This window comes from Rana temporaria, chromosome 12 (genome assembly GCF_905171775.1).
Source record: "Rana temporaria chromosome 12, aRanTem1.1, whole genome shotgun sequence".
NCBI lineage: Eukaryota > Metazoa > Chordata > Amphibia > Anura > Ranidae > Rana > Rana temporaria.
In genome coordinates, this window is record NC_053500.1 from 52,737,599 (window position 1) to 52,753,777 (window position 16,179).

At 43.3% G+C, this 16,179-nt stretch overlaps 1 protein-coding gene across 1 annotated transcript in view; it reads left to right on the forward strand.

Moving 5' to 3' along the window:
• The window catches only part of ERBB2 (erb-b2 receptor tyrosine kinase 2), a 183,774-nt gene that overhangs the window by 77,934 nt on the left and 89,661 nt on the right, over positions 1-16,179 (forward strand). The window contains exons 2-3 of the mRNA XM_040330030.1: positions 7,109-7,260; positions 11,105-11,291. Coding sequence (XP_040185964.1) covers positions 7,109-7,260; positions 11,105-11,291 — 339 coding nt within the window. The remainder of the gene's footprint in view (positions 1-7,108; positions 7,261-11,104; positions 11,292-16,179) is intronic.

Below are 16,179 nucleotides of genomic sequence, written 5' to 3' on the forward strand. Positions count from 1 at the left end.
CACACAGACCATCCTCCTCACTGCCATTGAAGTCGTCCCTTCCACGCTGCGCTCCATGAGCGGTTCAAGCCTCGCTTTCAGATCGCTCTACTGCAGGGTAGTCTTCCCGGTCATGATTGCAGACTGACAGCGGTGAGAGCCAGCGGTGTGTAGGACCGTCTATGTAGACAGTTTTACCCCGGATGCCTGCATACTGAGATGTGCCTCTTTTAATCATCAACCATGTAAGTTGCTAATTGTAACTTCATTAAATGTAACCATATCGCTACACTTGGAAGCGCCTCTCTTCTCTTTTATACTCTGTAGCTCCTGCTGGATTTTGATTCTAATCCCCTTGTGGAGGCTTCCATTTGTGGATGGACATTTTATGGTTACATAACATTGCTATAATCTCTTTATATGGAATATAAACTGAAGGATTTATGAATAAATGTTTGTGGAACGAATCATCTGAGTTTCTATAAACAAGTGCTTTGGATTTAAGTGCATGTTTCTGGAACGAATTATGCTTGCAATCCAAGGTTATACTGTAGATAGTTACATCACTAGAGGGGTCACCAGCAGGAGGAAGGAGGTTCTGATTCCTCTATATAGATCTTTATATCACTAGAGGGGTCACCAGCAGGAGGAAGGAGGAGGTCCTGATTCCTCTATATAGATCTTTATATCACTAGAGGGATCACCAGGAGGAGGAAGGAGGTCCTGATTCCTCCATATAGATCCTTGCATCACTGGAGGGATCACCAGGAGGGGGAAGGAGATCCCGATTCCTCCATATAGATCCTTACATCACTGAAGGGATCGCCAGGAGGAGGAAGGAGATCTGATTCCTCCATATAGATCCTTACATCACTAGAGGGGTCACCAGCAGGAGGAAGGAGGTTCTGATTCCTCTATATAGATCCTTACATCACTAGAGGGATCACTAGCAGGAGAAGGAGGTCCTGATTCCTCTATATAGATCTTTATATCACTAGAGGGATCACAAACAGGAGGAAGGAGGTTCTGATTCCTCTATATTGCAGGTGTCAAACACAAGACCCGCGGGACGAATCTGGCCCTCCAGGCCATTTCATGTGGCCCTCGCACCTCAAGCCCTCCTTTTGGTCCTTATCCAGACCCTTACTTTCTGCTTTTAAGCAATGCATCCAGCTTCTTCCCAGCAGCAGCATACGGTAAGGGGGGTGCACTGTGATGTAAGGGAGAGTGGGGGACTCTACTTCTGATGGTGGGGGGGTGGCTCTTGACATCTAATGTAAGGGAAGGGGATGCGCTGGACATCTAATCTTACAGATACAACCGGCCCTTTTGAGGGAAATCATAAGGCTGATGTGGCCCTCAATGAAACAAGTTTGACACCCCTGCTCTATATAGATCTTTATATCACTATAGGGGTCACCAGCAGGAGGAAGGAGATCCCGATTCCTCTTTACAGTATAGATTTTTAGTGAGACCACATTCAGAATACTGTGTCCAGTTCTGTAGATCTCGCTTACAAAAAGATATTAATACAGAACGAGTCCAGAGTTGGATAACTAGCATGGGGAAGGTCAGAGGGATAAAACGTATTAGGAGAGACTTCCGAAACTTAAAGCGGAGGTTCACCCTAAAAAACATCTATGTACCATTACATGCAGCATACTTGCGTCAGCTACAGTATGCTGGTATTTTATTTATTTTTTTTATCGCTGTACATACCGTTATATAGTTCATTTTTCTTTTTTTCCTCCCACGGGGAATAGGCGTTCCTATGAAGAGGCGTAGATGATTGATGTGCGGAAAAGGCGCGTCATGCGTTCCGAAAATAGCCGATCTGGGACACGGCGCTATACGGCGCCTGCGCACAGACTAGGAGCCGTGCAGGGCTGACTGCGCAGGCACCGTATATAGCTGAGTCCCAGATCGGCTATTTTCGGAGCGCATGACGCGCCTTTTCTGCACGTCAATCATCTACGCCTCTTCATAGGAACGCCTATTCCCACGCGGGAGGAAGAAAAGAAAATTAACTATATACCGGTATGTACAGCGATAAAAAATAAATACCAGCATGCTGTAGCTGACGCAAGTATGCTGCATGTAATGGTCTAGATGTTTTAGGGTGAACCTCCGCTTTAATATGTACAGTTTGAAGCCGTGATATCCAAACTATATAGCCCTTTGCTAGCTTTTTTTCCAGCCTTTGGGGCAGTATTCTTCCCGCTGATATGAGCTATTATTCCTTCTACTGACACAGTGGGGCTTCATTCATTCCACTGTTCTAAAAGATGGAACATTATTCCTTCCACTGACACAATGATAATGCACTATTCTTCCCAATGATGGGGCTCTATTCTTCCCATTGACGCCCATGATGGGGCTCTATTCTTCCCATTGACGCCCATGATGGGGCTCTCTTCTTCTCAATGACGCCCATGATGGGGCTCTCTTCTTCCCAATGACGCCCATGATGGGGCACTCTTCTTCCCAATGACGCCCATGATGGGGCTCTCTTGTTCCCAATGACGCCCATGATGGGGCACAATTCTTCCCATTGACGCCCATGATGGGGCTCTATTCTTCCCATTGACGCCCATGATGGGGCTCTATTCTTCCCATTGACACCCATGATGGGGCTCTATTCTTCCCATTGACGCCCATGATGGGGCTCTATTCTTCCCATTGACACCCATGATGGGTTTCTATTCTTCCCATTGACGCCCATGATGGGTTTCTATTCTTCCCATTGACGCCCATGATGGGGCTCTATTCTTCCCATTGACGCCCATGATGGGGCTCTATTCTTCCCATTGACGCCCATGATGGGGCTCTATTCTTCTTATTGACGCCCATGATGGGGCTCTATTCTTCCCATTGCCACCCATGATGGGGCTCTATTCTTCCCATTGCCACCCATGATGGGGCTCTATTCTTCCCATTGCCACCCATGATAGGGCACAATTCTTCCCATTGACGCCCATGATGGGGCTCTATTCTTCCCAATGACGCCCATGATGGGGCTCTATTCTTCCCATTGACGCCCATGATGGGGCTCTATTCTTCCCATTGACGCCCATGATGGGGCTCTATTCTTCCCATTGACACCAATGTTGAGGCACAATTCTTCCCATTGACACCAATAATGGGCCCTCTTTCTACTGACCACAGGCAATGTATAATTTTTTTACTGACCGACCTGAGGCATGATTTACTTCTGCTGATGCTGCAGCAATATCTACTCCCACTGGCCACAGTCTGGCCTCCCTAAAGTCTGAAGGAAAGTAAACTGGCCCTTTTTGTTTAGAACATTTTGGAGACCCCTGGTTTGGAGGAAAGAAGGGAAAGGGGAGATCTAAAGCAAAACCTTTCAATGCATTAAAGATGTGAATAAGGTTCAGGAGGGCAGTATTGTCAATATGAAGCCAAGATCAAGAACACTGGTACATGACCTACAACCAGTAGGTGGAAAGTCTAAAACTAGTAGAGTAGTTGATGCTTGGAATAGATTTAAAGCAGTGTAGTGAGTCAGTCAACAGTAACTGGATTTAAACATGCTTGGGACAAGCTAGGATCTATACTCGGGCAAAAAAACACAAAAGGCAAATAATAAAAAAAATAATAATAATAAAAAAACTTTTTTTTTTTTGTGTTTTTTTTTTTTATGCCTATTTTTTTAAGTTTATTTTTTATTAATTGAGATATATATATATATATATATAATATATATATATATATATATATATATATATATATATATATATATATTTTGCCGTCGCTCTTCTATGAACACAACATCACTTGAAAAGCCTATTTGCATTTAGTAAATCAACCCCAATGATATGTCATTTTGAGTTCCTTGTTGGTTATAACTTTATTACGCTGTTGTCATTAAACCTTCTGTTTCCCATCTGGTTCATGTCGGTTGTTGATGCAGCTTCATAAAAATCTGTTTGCAATCATTTTCTATTCTGGCACAGATAGAGGCCCTGCAGGTTTCAGGGTCCCAGATCCCTGGAGAAACATAACACTGGTGACTTGGCAGCAATACAGGAAGCCAAGGGGAAGTTGTTGGGGACTCGGCGTTAAACAAATGTTGCATAGGTCACTGAAGATATTTCCGGGAGAAAGCCACGGTTTCCTGACAGCGTGCTGGACACGAGCTCTCCTGTTTTGGAAGCGGCGAGATTTATTTAACCCCTTCCTAAAATTCCGAATAGGGCGCTATTTTTATCTTTCTTAACTTAAAGGGTCACTAAAGGAAAAAAATTTTTTAGCTGAAATGACTGTTTACAGGACATAGAGACATAATAGTTAATTGATTCCTTTTAAAAATGATTAAAAATAGATAAAAAAAACAATCATATAATGTGCCTGCAGTGTAGTTTCGTTTTTGCTGTTGTTTGCTGGTTCTCTGATGTACAGAGAGCCACTAGAGGGCAGTCAGCCAATAGAGAGCAGTGATACTTTGTCTAAAACTCCTCAGCACCAATCCAGTTTCGTTTTACACACACCTCCTTGATTAGTGACCACCGTGAGAAATCTCCCAGCACTGTGGTTATCAGGAAACAGGCAACCAGGAAGTGTCCAGAACAGAGAGGATTTACAGCAACATGAAAGCAAAAACGAACAATGAGGACATGAAACCAGGACTGCAGTAAGGTAAAGGAAGCCATTTAGCTAAAAAAAAAAATTCCTTTAGTGACCCTTTAATAGCATGCTTCACTTTTTTTAAGCAAAAAAACAAGTCAGGTTTTTTAGAAATGGATCAGTTCTTTACATTGCAAGGATTATAACAAGCTAAATTGTGCAGTTCTTGTGGCTGCTTTTTTCTAGAAATTCCACTCCATTCCGAAACCTTTTCTCCTCCTCCATCTTTTTTTTCTTTCTGGCAAGTGGAGGCTCTTCAGTCCTAGATTTGTATTCAGATCAGAAGTCAGATGATTAGGCAGTGGCTAATTTTTTATATATATATATAGTATGTTTATGTATGTATATATATATATATATATATATATATATATATATATATATATATATATATATGTGTGTGTGTGTGTGTGTGTGTGTGTGTGTGTGTGTGTGTGTGTGTGTGTGTGTGTGTGTGTGTGTGTGTGTATGTATGTGTACATAATTCAGAGCACCCCCACGGTCGTCATGGGTACAAGAAACTGGATTTTATTTTTATTTTTTTGCCTGATTAAAAAACAAACCGCTAAGGTGTCTACAGATTGAACTAGAAATGCAATTTAAGTTCACTACAATTAGCAAGAACCAGTCTTGCCGATGGTGGATTTTACTGGCACCCAGTAGATGCCAAATACAAGTTATAATAAATAGGGTTGTCCCGATACCGATACCAGTATCGGGACCGATACCGAGTATTTGCGGGAGTACTCGTACTCCCGCAAATACCCCCGATACTGAAATAGAATACTTGTCCCCCCCCCCCCCCCCCCCCCCCGCCGCCTCAAACCCGTCGCCGCAAAGCCGCCGCCGCCGTTAATCAGCGTGCGGGGAACATTACAGCTTTCGTTTGAATAGCTGTATCCCCGCCAGGTATAGACACTCCCCCTTGCGTGGGATTGGACGGATGATCTGTCCAATCCCGAGCAAGGGGGAGTGTCTATACGCGGCGGGGATACAGCTATTCAAACGAAAGCTGTAATGTTCCCACTCTGATTAACGGCAGCACGTGCGGCATCATCAAGGTATGTGGGACATGGCTGCATTATGTGGGGGACATGGCTGGAATATGTGGGGGACATGGCTGGAATATGTGGGGGACATGGCTGGAATATGTGGGGGACATGGCTGGAATATGTGGGGGACATGGCTGGAATATGTGGGGGACATGGCTGCATTATGTGTGGGACATGGCTGCATTATGTGTGGGACATGGCTGCATTATGTGGGGGACATGGCTGGAATATGTGGGGGACATGGCTGGAATATGTGGGGGACATGGCTGCATTATGTGGGGGACATGGCTGGAATATGTGGGGGACATGGCTGGAATATGTGGGGGACATGGCTGGAATATGTGGGGGACATGGCTGCATATGGGGGGGACATGGCTGCATTTGGGGACACATTTAAAAAAAGTATCGGTACTTGTACTCAGTCCTAAAAAAGTGGTATCGGGACAACCCTAATAATAAACATTATTTACAATCTTTTTAAAAGTAACGCCATTGGGTAGATACATAATTCTAAAAATCAAGATGAATTGTCCTATGATACAGAAGTCCCACTTGGGACCAATATACAGACACCTCTTTCTAATAAATGTATACTCAAAAACGTGGAAGTAGAGGTGTGTGTATTCTCATCTATTGGTCGACATGTTTCGCTGATTGCGTAGCTTTCTCATGACCAACTTTGAGTATCCTATTCTGCTAAATGCAACAAAAATCCATTTCACTTATGCATACAAAGATATTATTTTTTTAGTGTATCAGCCATTTATGATGTAATATGGCATGGCGGAAAGACGCCCATGTCACGTAACGTCTGGTGGGAGGACGCGGGGAGCAGCTCCTCAATATATGTAAAAAAATGTGATAACATTGGTGAACCTTGGTGAAAATCTTGTTTATATGTGATGCTTTACTGTTACTCCCTACTTATCATACGTCTTTCACCATTCTCTGTGCTTGAAGGTTTTGCCCAACTTCTGACCTAACTGCTGAGTATAATGTTTCCATTCTCTTCATAGGTTGGTGGGAATTAAATATCCCTATTAAAAGTTTGGATGTGTTAAAGACGGCTTTGATTTTGTTGTGAAGTGCTAATGCTTGTAGTGACACTCTAAGCAAAAAAGGAAAGTATATATAGTCCCACTGGTACTCAGGAATGGGGTGCTGGCAAGAAATATCCCCATCTGCTCAACCCTATCCAGTCTTTGTGGTTAACCTGTATAAGTTGGCTTCAGCCTTGCGCCACTCCACACGCAATGTCTTCTGATATGTTTCGTCTCACCCAATGGGGCTTGGTCATGTTGTGTCATATTTTAGAGATATTGAAGTAACGTTGCAGTTTCTCTACTGGTTGGGATGGCACCTAACCAAATATTGTGCAAGTCTTTTACTCCAGACAGTGTTAACTTACCCGTCCTCTTTTTTTTGTTTTGCAGTCTGCACTGGAACAGATATGAAACTGCTTCGCCCTTTCAGCCATGAGAATCATTATGAGACTCTACGTACTCTCTATAAGAATTGCCAGGTGATTCAGGGAAACCTAGAAATTACCTATCTGGAAGAAAGTGATGATGTTTCCTTTCTAAAGGTGAGCATTGATATCTGCACTATCAGTTTAACATAGTGTGTGTGTGTGTGTGTGTGTGTGTGTGTGTGTGTGTGTGTGTCTGTGTATGTGTGTGTAATATATATATATATATATATATATATATATATATATATATAAGACCCTAGAGACTAAAATGATGGTTGTTTAAATATTTAATGTCACACTATATTTGGGCAGCGGTCTTTCAAACGCAATAAAAAAAAAATACACTTCAATGAATTGATAAAATACTAAACAGTAAAGTTGGCCACATTTTATTTTGTTGTATAATGTGAAAGAATGTCACACTGAGTAAATGGATGCTTAACAACATGTCATGTTTTAAAATGGCGCACACTCGTGGAATGGCGACGAACTACGGTAAAAATCACCATAGGTGGCGCTTGAAAAAATGTCAGCGGTTACAGAGGAGGTCTTGCACTAGAATTTATATTTGCGGGCACGACTTGCGTATGCGGTTTCTTTTGCAAGCGTGCACGGAGGGATAGGGCGCTTTAAACATTTTTAGTTTTTTTTCTTAATTTTTTTTTTTTTATACTGTCCCTTTTTAAAAATAAAATAAAATTCTGATCACTTTTATTGCTGTCACAAGGAATGTAAACATCCCTTGTGACAGTAATAAGCAGTGACAGGTATTCTTTATGGAGGGATCTGGGGTTTAAAAAACCCCAAGCCCCTCGTTTGCACTTCATGTATTCAAAACGCCAAGATCTGCTTCTTTTTTTAATACTGGCATTTATTTAAAAAAAAAAACGGAAGTGACATTGTGACGCCACTTCAGGGTTTCTGCATTGGATACCCGGTCAAAGCCAAAGAGGTTAAAGGGGTTGTAAAAGTTCATCATCCTTGTTTTCTATTATAACAAACATGTCATACTTACCTGCTCTGTGCAAGGGTTTTGCACAGAGTGACCCCGATTCTCCTTTTCTGGGGTCCCCCGGCAGCACTCCTGTCTTCTCCTCTAAGAGTGCCCCCATAGAGAGCCACTTTCCATGGGGGGCGTTCCTGGGACCTGCTGCTGCATCCATTGACACAGAGAGCAGGAAACCCGCCCCTGGATCCCGTGTCACTGGATTGGCTAATGGCTCCTGCTACTATTAATCTATCCAATGAGGACCCGAGACAGCAGCTGAAGCTGCTGTGCCCGTTCCTGGAACAATCAGGTTAAGGTAAGAAAAAGGGGGGCTGAAGCACAGAATGTTTACAACCCCCTTTTACCAGTAGGGAGAACAGAATAAACAGGCAGCAGATTGAATCAAACAGGAGGGACTTGGCTCCTCCTGTCCTAGAGATGGGACTGCATTTCCACAGGTACAAGCAACACTTTTAACCCTGCTACTATAGGCAAGGGTGCTAAACTGATTTCTAGTGCCCACCTAACCACCTGTCCCCTGGACCCTATTCCCTCTCAAATACTGCGGTTGCCTTCTGGCTCTATCCTTCTCTCTAACTCTTCAATCTCTCCCTCTACTCTCCTTGGACTCCACCAATCTTAATAACCTACGCCCCATCTCCTTGCTCCCCTTTTCCTCCAAACTCCTTGAACGCCTGGTCTACAATCAACTGAGTCACCATCTCATTAAGAGTAACCTTGATCCCCCTTCAGTCTGAATTTTGCCCTCAACACTCCACAGGAACTGCTCTCGTAAAACTCAGACTTACGGGGCCGGATTCAGATACCTGTGAGTATCTCTCCGGCCGGCGTAACGTATCCTAGATACGTTACGCCGCTGTAACTTTGGGCGCAAGTTCCGTATTCAGAAAGAACTTGCGCCCTAAGTTACGGCGGCGTAACGTATGTGGGCCGGCGTAAGCCCGCCTAATTCAAATGGGGATGTGGGGGGCGTGTTTTATTTAAATTTTGCTTGACCCCGCGTATGCGCCGTTCGTGAAAACATCCCAGTGCGCATGCTCTAAAATCCGCCGCATAACGTCATTGCTTTCGACGTGAGCGTAAATTATGTCCACCCAAATTCGTGAACCACTTACGCAAATGACGTAAAAATTCAAAACTCGGCGCGGGAACGACGGCCATACTTAACATTAGCTACGCCTCATATAGCAGGGGTAACTATACGCCGGAAAAAGCCAAACGCAAACGACGTAAAAAAAAGCGCTAAGCGGTCGTTCGTTTCTGAATCGGCGTAAATACTCATTTGCATATTCCTCGCGTAAAAATACGGAAGCGCCACCTAGCGGCCAGCCTGAAATTGCAGCCTAAGATGCGACAGTGTAAGACACTTACACCGGTCGGATCTTAGGGATTTCTATGTGTAACTGATTCTCTGAATCAGTCGCATAGATACGACCGGCCGGACTCAGAGATACGACGGCGTATCGGGAGATACGCCGTCGTATCTCTTTCTGAATCCGGCCCACTAACCGCAAAAGCCAATGGACACTAATCTGTATTCCTACTTCTGGACCTTTCCGCTGTCTGATATGGTTGACCACCCCCTCCTGAAAAAGTATAATAAAAACGACACTCTTTGATCTCCGTGACTGTGCTTTTTGTTGGCTCTCATCCCATCTATTCCACTGCACCTCCAGTGTCGCATACAAATCGACTTCCTCCTCTTCTCTTCCTTTCTCTGTCGGTGTCCCCCATGGTCATCTTCTTGGAACTCTCCTTTTCTCAATCTACACCTCCACCCTGGGTCAGTGGCTAGCCTCCCATGGCTTTCAATATCATTTCTACGCTGATGACACCCAAATCTATCTCTCTACCCCATAGCTCACAACATCCGTCTCTTCACACATCACTAATTTACTGACCAACATATCAGTCCGGTTGTCACACCACTTCCTCAAACTCAACCTGTCCAAAACCAAGCTCATAATATTTCCTCCCCCAAGGACCCCTTTCCTTGACTTCTCTGTCAAGATCAATGGCACAACCATCAACCCATCCCCGCATGCCAGGGTGGCTAGATGTAATCCTGGACTGTGGACTCTCCTTTTAAGCACCACATCCACTTTCAAAAGTTTGCCGCCTCAACTTTCTAAACCTCTTCAAAATGCATCCCTTCCTTACCAATCATACCATAAAACTCCTAATCCACTCCCTGGTTTTCTGTTGCCTCGACTACTGCAGCTCCCTCCTCCAATGGCTTACCTTTACATAAGCTATCCCCCCCTTCAGTCCATCATGAATGTTGCTGCCAGAATTATTTACAAACCGCTCCGTGTCTACTCCTCTCTGCCAATCCCTCCTCTGGCTGCCACTCACCCAATGAATTCAATTCAAAATACTAACAATAACTTGCAAAGCCATTCACAACTTATTCTCCTACCATTCTCGCCTCAAGGACTTCTCCCGAGCCTCTCCCATCCTATGAAATTTCCTTGAAGTAAAAAACCGCTGCGCAAAAACTGTGTGACATAAAAAAATTGCAACAGCCGCCATTTTATTCTCTAGGGCAGTAGTCATCAACCCTGTCCTGCAGGGCCCACTAACAGGCCAGGTTTTATGTATTACCTTGGGGAAATGCAGACTAGAATACTGCAATCACTGAGGAGCAAATGATATCAGCTGTGATGTATTTCAGTTATCTTGCAAACCTGGCCTGTTAGTGGGTCCTGCAGGACAGGGTTGATGACCACTGCTCTAGGGTCTCTACTAAAAAATAAATATAAGTTTTGGGAGTTTACGTAATTTTCTAGCAAAAAATACATTTTTTTTTTTTTTTATACTTGCAAACAAATGTCAGAGAGGCTGGGTCCTTAAGTGGTTAGTTTGGTACTGTTCAGAACCTAATATACCAGTCTCCTAGATATAGGAATCATGCAGGCCAGATGACATATATTTTCTTTTTCATTTCAGGACATCATGGAAGTGCAGGGCTATGTTTTAATCGCACACAACCTGCTGAGCTATGTGCCCTTGGAGAACTTGCGCATTATACGAGGCACACAGATGTTCCAGGAACGCTATGCCCTAGCTGTACTGTTTAACTCCCAACCTGTGGGATCAGCTGGACTCCGAGAACTGCGCTTAAAGAACCTCACAGGTGGGGTTCATCTGTATTTGTAGTTCACACAAAATGTCCCATTATATACTGCATAGCAATGACAATTCATGTCATTGATAGTCGTTTGAGTGTGGAGAACTGTAACGCTTAAAACAAAACTCCAGGATTTTTTTTTTTTTGCTCCACCATACAGTGTGGCTGTGCCCGCACTGCATGGGTTAACCGCTCATTTTGTCTAGGGGTGAACACAGAGCTTGTACTTGCCTGATCCTTCACTCCCAAGGAAAAACTGTGCTTCTCTACGGCCAGTGTTGCACTGTTTCTGCCGTCTTCATGTCCAGAGAGGGACTATGGGCATGATGTCGACCCGAACAATCCACAGCACAAGACCACTAGTGTGTGTGTGTGTGTGTGTGTGAGGGGGGGGGGGGGTTGGCCCAGGAGCAGCTGGGAGGATCGGTGGATTAGGCGAGTATATGTCAGATTCAAAACTGACCACACACTGATATTCTGACCAAACAATTTAAAAGCCACATGTTGACAATCAAAGCCAAAGTTCAACGCTAACTCTGATACAGGTTGAGATCTTTTAAAAGCACGATAATCATTTGCCTCTTGGCCCCTGGATCTAGCTCTGCAAGCACTGGTAGCAATTCTCAGGGGGTTTGCGAAGGTTCTCACTTCTTTATTTCGTGGTGTAGCTCAGGGGTCTCCAAACTGCGGCCCAAGGGCCAGATGTGGCCCTTTGCTACCCTTTATCCGGCCCTTGGGCCACTATTCCTCCCTATGATATGAGGCACTATTCCTCCCACTGACACAAACAATGGAGTACTATTTCTTCCACTGATATCAATGATGGGATACTATTCCTCCTACTAATAGGGGCACTACTCCCCCCTCCTCCTATTGACCACCAACCCTAAGGCCATATTTATTCTAACTGATGCTGGGCCCAGAACTTTTTATACCCTGGCTGGCCACAATCTGGCCCTTCTAAAGTCTGAAAGATGGTAAACTGGCCCTTTGTTTGAAAAGTTTGGAGACCCCCTGGTCTAGCTAGTAGTAGATCGTCAACTGGACTTGTCCTAAAGTGTTAGACGTTTGGCTTAAAGCGGGGGTTCACCCTGTTAAAAAAAAAAAAAAAAATGTTTTTTTTTATTATACCATTACATTCGGCATCGTAGCGCGAGCTACGGTATGCCGGTCTTACATTTTTTATCCCCGTACTCACTGTGCTATGGCTCATTGAAGATTCCGGGGAATGGGCGTTCCTATGGTGAGAGAAGGTGATTGACGGCCGGCCCTGGCACGTCACGCTTCTCCAGAAATAGCCGAAATAGGCTTGGCTCTTCACGGCGCCTGCTCATAGCCTGTGCGCATGCGCCGTGAAGAGCCGAGACCTACTCCAGCTGTCTTCGGGGAGCGTGACGTGCCAGAGCCGGCCGTCAATCATCCTCCCTCTCCATAGGCACGCCCATTCCCCGCGGGAGTCGGATTCTTCAATGATCGATAGCACAGTGAGTACGGGGATTAAAAATTTAAGACCGGCATATCGTAGCTCGCGATACGATGCCGAATGTAATGGTATCATGATGTGAAGGAGGGTGAACCACCGCTTTAACTACAGTGGGGAAACATTTTATTTGATCCCCTGCAGATTTTGTAAGTTTGCCTACTTACAAAGAAATGAAGGATCTATTATTGGTGTATTTTAAATGATAGAGACAGAATCCAGAGACAAATGATGGAGACTTGTGCATGTCTACAATATTGTCCCTAATGTCTTTCAACAGCTCTTTGGTCTTGCCTACGATGATGATGTTGTGTGGACAGGTGTCTTTTATACACGTAACGAGTTGTCCTTAGGAGAACCTTTTTAAATGAATAGAACTAATATGTGTACCACATGAGCACATGCTATAGCCAGTCTGTGGGAGCCAGAATATTGTTGGTTGGTAGGGGATCAAATACTTATTTTACTCATTGACCTGCAACTCAACTTATAACGTTTGTATCGTGTGTTTTTCTGGATTTTTGGTTGGTCTTCTGTGTCTATCATTTAGAATACACCTATATTAAAAATTATAGACCCTTAATTTCTTTGTAAGTGTGCCCACTTACAAAGTCTGCAGGGGATCGAATAATTATTTTCTTCAGGCCAGGAACATACGCCAGCATTTATATCCCCAGTCACCTTGATCCAATCACCATGGAATGTGTCAATCCAGATGTTGATTGTTCATGATGGAAGGTGTGAAAGTTTGTTAAACCATCCTATTGTAATCGATAATCCAGTCCTATCACATCTCTCATTCCACACACACTCAAGTCAATCATCCCTCCCAACATGTTCTTGCATCTATCTACCTTGACGCATTCCATGGTTAAAGAATTAAAGTGAATGATGTGGATATAATGACGTGGATTTTCCTGACCCTCCTTGAACTGAAGAAGCTACAGTACTTGCATAAGAAACAAATGTCTTTAACATTACAAAAGTCCGGATGAATGTGATACTCAGTGGGACAGCCTCTCCAGTTGTCAGAAAAAAATTATATATATATATATATATATATATATATATATATATATATATATATATATATATATATGTGTATATATGAAATATGTAGCGCTAGTATAAACACTTTTAAGGAATAAATAAGTGAAAAACCATGGATAAAGGAAATTAAACCACAGTGACGTGAAAATAAGTGTCCATTAATTGATAATTGAAGCACCAAAAAACATAAGTCCATCAGTAAAAAGCATATGACCACATCAACCGTCATGGAGGGGACATTCTGCACGACTAGACAGGAGTAGATGGAATACTCTTACCAGATACTGTGGATCTGCTTGTCAGCGACAACAGATCATAAGCGCATGGAAGGACTCCACTCGAATCTGCTCAGCTGAAAGAGGGCCCGATGGTAGACTCCACACAGGATATCCAGATGGATGGCTGTAGTCATGGACTGGAACCTCACCGTGGATAAATACGCTCAGGCTCAGAATCGAAGACTCAGATGGAAGGTCTGCTTACTCTAAAGCGACAATCGGTGGTGTAAAATAAAAAATTCCGCGCCAAATATAAATAAGTGCTAGATTAGACTAAATAAGCTGCTCCTCAAAGAACAATACTGAATTGTGATAATGAAAATGGAAGGTAGAGGGCGCTCAACCACACAATAGTGATTGTGAAATGTGGGATACCACACAGCAACGTGCAACAATTAATAAATAATAAAAACTAATAAAATACGTTTCCAAAAGCCTATGTGAACAGTGATTGCTGAAACAATATAAATCAATATACAGCAGAAATGTCCCACACAGATGTGCATGAATACGCAGATTCCTCTGCAGTGTAAGCAAAAAACACTGAGGTTCACTGTGTTAAACACCAATAAAATATAAAAATAAAAATAGAGTCCCAATAGCATGCATAGAAAGCCAAACGAATCTTGACAATTACTGTGATCTTCCTAGTGGAGAAAAGTAGAAAATGCCACCACCATACTTTTCAAATTTCACTTGTTTCCACCCAAGGTGCTTTGTATATAAAGTGCTCTTACCAGAGCCTGTTGACCACTTTACTTAAAAAGATGGTCATACGGGCTAGTGCAGGATTGTGCCTACACACACATGGATATGGACTATTGAATCTCGTTTCCAGGCGTTCCAGATAAGGATGATATGCAAAAAAAAAAAACGGTAGAAGCTGATAGCGTAATAACGTTTTAATAATAAAAACAACTAAAAACAACGGAAAGCCAAATGGCCTCTTACTTTAAAAGTGCCTACCCGGCACTGGGACTGCAGGCCTGTCACCGCCAATCTGCGGTTCAAAACTTGGTTTATCAGGATCGGATACCACCGCCGTAGTTCCACCATAAACTCCTTCCTGTCAGCTTCACCAGAGCGGGGGGGGGGGGGGCGTCTCGTGACCAGGACTGCCTCCAACGTCCGTTTCGATTACTCGTCTTCAGGGAAACGAGATTCAATAGTCCATATCCATGTGTGTGTGTAGGCACAATCCTGCACTAGCCCGTATGGTGAATTGATGGGATTATTAATTTACACAAGAACAGTAAGGATGTTTGTGCTTTCTGTCCCGCGCACAGGAACTGACAGGGGCACTGTATTTCTGGTAGGATCACCTGGTATTTTTGTACTTGCTGAAAATGTTCCTAGCCTACAAAAATAAAAACAAATGCAGCACCACATCCTAAGGACTGGTCAATTTCTTGTTTTTAGGTTTAGATAGGCTTTAAAGTGGTTGTTAACCCACTTCTATTAAATGCTCCCATCCTCTATAATAATTGTCTCTGTGTTCTGTAAAAAATGAGCCTGATTGTACCTGTATGAGCTCTCCTCCGGGTGCTCAGCTGATTCTGCTCCTCCCTTCTGCCTCCGGCTCACAGCTGCAGTGGGCGGGGCCGAGTCCTCCCGCTGACGTCAGCCGGGGAGGAAGGAGAGAGAGAGAGAGAGCGCTGGGCCGCCAACAATCGGATAAGCAGCGGGAGGAAGCCCACCATATAAATTAGTTCCACAGGACGACGACCGTGTTATTTCCCCAAAATTTTTACTTTACTGTATTGCAAAATGTTATTAAAATTCATAAATGGCATAAGTAAACCTCCACCTCTCACCATGAAAGATAAATGACAAATTTGTCATCAACGTTCCTTTGCCTCCCATTCCTTTGTGTTGAGGTGGACCAATGTTTGGAGCTGAGCATTATTAAAGGAGAACGTTGATTCCTGATTTTTCTTTATTTCTCTTTCCTTATACTGATGGTGGAACAAGTTTGTTCGATTCTTTTATTTTTTTATATATATATATATATATATATATATATATATATACATATATATATATATATATATACATATATACATACTAGATGTGCACATTACTTATT